Source organism: Clytia hemisphaerica, unplaced genomic scaffold, assembly GCF_902728285.1.
Source record: "Clytia hemisphaerica strain Z4C2 unplaced genomic scaffold, Clytia hemisphaerica genome assembly, whole genome shotgun sequence".
In the NCBI taxonomy this organism is placed as follows: domain Eukaryota; kingdom Metazoa; phylum Cnidaria; class Hydrozoa; order Leptothecata; family Clytiidae; genus Clytia; species Clytia hemisphaerica.
The window spans coordinates 119888-123733 of record NW_027103676.1 but is presented as its reverse complement, the minus strand read 5'-3'; the positions used below and the strand labels follow the sequence as shown (position 1 = coordinate 123733).

Here is a 3846-nt window from a genome sequence, read left to right as displayed (position 1 = left end):
TTGTTTTTGATGTAGACAATAAATTATGTGTCCTATTCTCTTATTCTTCAAGTACGAAAACACTTAATTTGTTGTTTTACGGGCCAAGCTACCCAAAAAAGAGGGTCGGTCAGCGAAAAAATAAAAGTAGAATTTAACGTTCTATCAATTTTATTTTCATTTCGATTTTTTGAATTTCAGGGTCGGTCGGGCCCGTAAAACAACGAATCAAATTGGTCTCGTCTAAGTAAAAAAAAATCCTGAACTGCCAGACTTGACCTGACAGAATTTTTCGCAATTTTTCGCAATTTTTCGCAATCCAGAATAAAGATGCATGTCTGAATACCTCCTGTCCAATTTTTTCGGTTTTAGATGAAAATTTTTATTTATTCCTTTCTAAGATTATTATTATTATAGAGAAAGAAATTTTTATTCACATTGTACATATATGAAGAAGTAACAGAAAATTAAAGATGAAAAATAATTTCCACAATTTATGAAAAAAATCGAAAATAAATTCCTTAAAATTATTGATTCCAGTAAAGCTTTTTGTGGGCTGTTAGATTTAGTCATTAACTTTTGGATGAGATCAAGATGGATATTATTTGCAACGAGCACAGTAGAAATCAGCTTTCCCAGCGTTCCCAGCGTAACTTTAAACGGTTTCGTAACTATTTCTGACTGATTTCATGAGACAGCAAGCAAATGTCACTCCGAGTATCTGAAATTAAAATTCAAAAGATAGTATCTAGACTAAAATAAGTAAGTAAGTCTGTAGCCCTGGGGCCACTGATAGACTGGATGGCGCTGATAAGTGGCCCGGTGTAATTTGGCAGGCTCCATCTTTTGAGGTGGTAGCAAATACATGCCACTAGATCCAGTCCTCTTTTCGAGAAAAACAAATAGAAAACTATGACCAAGGGATCGATTGTTTTCAAAGTTAGGAGGTATTTTTGAGTTTTTATTATAGTCTCGTAAACTTTGATTGGATTTTAGAATATATTTTATTGTTTTGGCGTCTTGATATAATTTTTGAAAACGAAAGTGAAGAAATTCAAGATGGCAATATCCTCTAGTATACTTCACTGGACTCAACGCCATCAAAATCATCAGAAAGCAAAGTTCAGTCAGAAGTAAGACTTTAGTCTAGTAAGTCTGTGACCGCAGTAGGGGGCGACCTAAAAGCGTTTCCTTCGTTAGCTATATACCCTAAGGTAGGGGAGGGTCCTAAGTAGCAATAGCACGACGTTACGAAGATTTTTAAACTCTACTTACTTGTATTAGAGCGAATGCTATTGCAAAAGCACCACACAGTAACATGTTGTTCTTGGCAATATCAATTACACTCTGCTCGCAACCTTCACCATATTGGACGCCAGAACCACATTTGTTATCAGAGTAACAAGAAGCCACACCACCAGACTTGGCACAGTAATAAGATGATGTTGTGGAGGGTTGTCTGTAGTCACCAGGCCCTTTGATTCCACAGCATTCAAATTTTTGTTGAGCCCAATCTAAGAGTGTTTTAGCACCTGGTTGGCTATCGTCAAAATATTTTTGCACAGCACCGTTTAATGTATTTTCAACGATTGTTTCGACCTGTCGTGTTGAAAATTAATTTTTAGTAAACTTATAGTAGTACAAAGATCTTAGGAACGAATATATGCCATTTCTTACATTAAAATTCCCAAAAAAAATGAAGACAGTGCTATTTGTGTCACCGCTTGATACCTGTAATTAACCTCTAATATGCAGGGCAGAAAATAACTAGATTGATATCTTCCTCCAGAGGATAGCAGAAGCCTAAACGATTGCCTTCAGACAGCTGTTGGGTAATTAATTGTTCTAGGGCCCTAGTATGTAGCTGTTTTTTGAGAGGTATGAGAGTATTTCCACAATCCATATACCCCTTTCTCACAGCCCCACTTGAAAAATTGGCCTAAATATCCTCCCCAGTGGAAAATTATACTCCAAATTCCGTCCCCACTGAAAATAATCCTCACTGCAAAAATATCTTTTTTTTCCCATCCCCGCTGAAAAACAATAGATAGAAATATGGCAATAGCAATCCCCCATCAAGTTCTTGTCCGTTATTTTTACCCCCACTGGCTAAAAAACTCATGCCAGGTCTGTGAGAAGGGGGTTTACCCATACTGAAGTTATTTTGCCTTTCCTTTGTAAACAAATCCAAGAACACCAGCTGCAATTTGAAGAATCAAAATGATACTCATGAGAATTGCGAATGTTGTGATCATACAGTAATTTTCTTTGATAGCTCCACAGCAACCCAAAAATCCAAGAATGAAAATAATTACACCAAGAACAATAACGAAGACTGATACTGATAGAAATTTGTAACCGTCACCGTAAGATAGATAATCACCATATCGTGTTTTCATATACGACCCTATTATAATGAGTGCTAATCCACTGAGCTGAAAAGAGAAAACGAATAGAGTAAGATAAATAAAGAAGGATGATACGAAACAACGTCGTGTCACAGACCCGGTGGTCCCACGGCCAACTGGAAAAATTGGCCAGAAACTCGTCCCCGTTAAAAAAAATACCAATTTTAACCTCTCTGCGATATCACCCGACGATTTTATTCCCATTCAAAATCAAGCAGTGAAAATTGGAAACTGTCTTTTTATCCCATTGGGATTTCGATAAAGCTTCATTCCAACTGAAAGAAAAGGTTCCACCGGGTTGTTGAGACAGGGGTGTTTTTTCGAATTAATTAATCAGAATTTTCGAATTAAACACTGTTCAGGGAGGTACTAAAAGTCTGTCTCAAAAATATGTGGAGTTACTAAAAGTCTGTCTCAAAATTATGTGAACGTTTTACTTTTTGAATAATTTCTCAGCACCCATTTAGCTTTAGTAGAAAGTTATTATACTCTGTTAGAAAGTATTTTTGGAGGAGAATAAAAAGATTAAGATTTAAAAAAATACTTACCCAAAAGATGAAATTAAAAATAAACATCAAATATTTGATGCATTTGTTACATGAACCATCCATAGTTGTGAAAGTTAATGTCTAGCGTTAAGATTTTCCTTTTATCTTCAAAAGTCGTAGATAGAAAGACAACCACCAAATTAGAAAGACTTTTTCCACAAACAGTCACAAGAAAACTGATCAAATTCCACTACTCTTAGAGCTTTTTACTGTAAATCTATTTGTGCAAAATAAACAATTTTTTGTTTACTTTCTGCAGATATCACAAGACCAAGCAAAACTGCTAACGCAAGCAGTATCAGTTTCAATTTAGAGTGTGACTAAACTAAGCCAAAAAAGCAAATTAATCAAAAATTTATCAGCAGAATCTCATTTGTAATAAATTGTCAGTACGGTATCAAAAAATAAATTCATAATTTATATCATAGTGCATACTATAAATGAGCCCATCAATAATAGTCATAATAAGCCAACTGCATCTATTTTCTAGTAAGATAATTGAAAAATAATTCATAAGTGCAGATATCGTGAACAATTAAATATAGCTTCGAAATTGTAAAAAAAATGACCCTAATTGTTGTACCGTTAATTTGGATTCTGTCAAGACCTAACACAGGCTATTTTCTAACGAGCAGACTCCAATTAATCGATAAATGCGCTTGGAGGATGTTAGTCGCAATCACTCAGTCGAATTCAAATCGACCTTTGGACAGGCCTAATTTAAACGAACATCGTTGAAAATCAAATGACAAAATTTTGATCAAATTTGTTAATCGAATTCTTTGAAATCATGGAAATTGAGGATTTTATTGGCTCAATTGATCGTCGTTTCGAGTTCAACAAAGTAGACCTTATCGGAGTTTTTTATTTTTCTAAAAAAGTGATGCATTGTGGGATTGTTTCGAGTGTAT

General features: G+C 34.9%; 1 protein-coding gene across 1 annotated transcript; it reads right to left on the bottom strand.

Moving 5' to 3' along the window:
• Nucleotides 1-336: 336 nt before the first annotated feature.
• LOC136803596 (23 kDa integral membrane protein-like) lies at nt 337-3307 on the bottom strand. The gene is made up of 4 exons (XM_067060321.1): nt 2936-3307; nt 2148-2414; nt 1255-1578; nt 337-700 (listed from the first exon to the last, which is right to left on the bottom strand). Exons 1-4 carry the CDS (start codon nt 2996-2998, stop codon nt 635-637), a joined length of 720 nt encoding a protein of 239 aa, XP_066916422.1. The 5' UTR covers nt 2999-3307; the 3' UTR covers nt 337-634.
• Between the last annotated feature and the right edge of the window lie 539 nt (nt 3308-3846).

What these genes read in the sequence shown, in the direction of transcription:
- LOC136803596 (XM_067060321.1), bottom strand. Translation starts at nt 2,998, where the DNA reads ATGGATGGTTCATGTAACAAATGCATCAAATATTTGATGTTTATTTTT. An exon ending in GATTTGTTTACAAAGGAAAG is followed by an intron (nt 1,579 to 2,147) that starts GCAAAATAACTT and finishes TCAACACGACAG; the next exon opens with GTCGAAACAATCGTTGAAAA. An exon ending in TAGCATTCGCTCTAATACAA is followed by an intron (nt 701 to 1,254) that starts GTAAGTAGAGTT and finishes TTTTAATTTCAG; the next exon opens with ATACTCGGAGTGACATTTGC.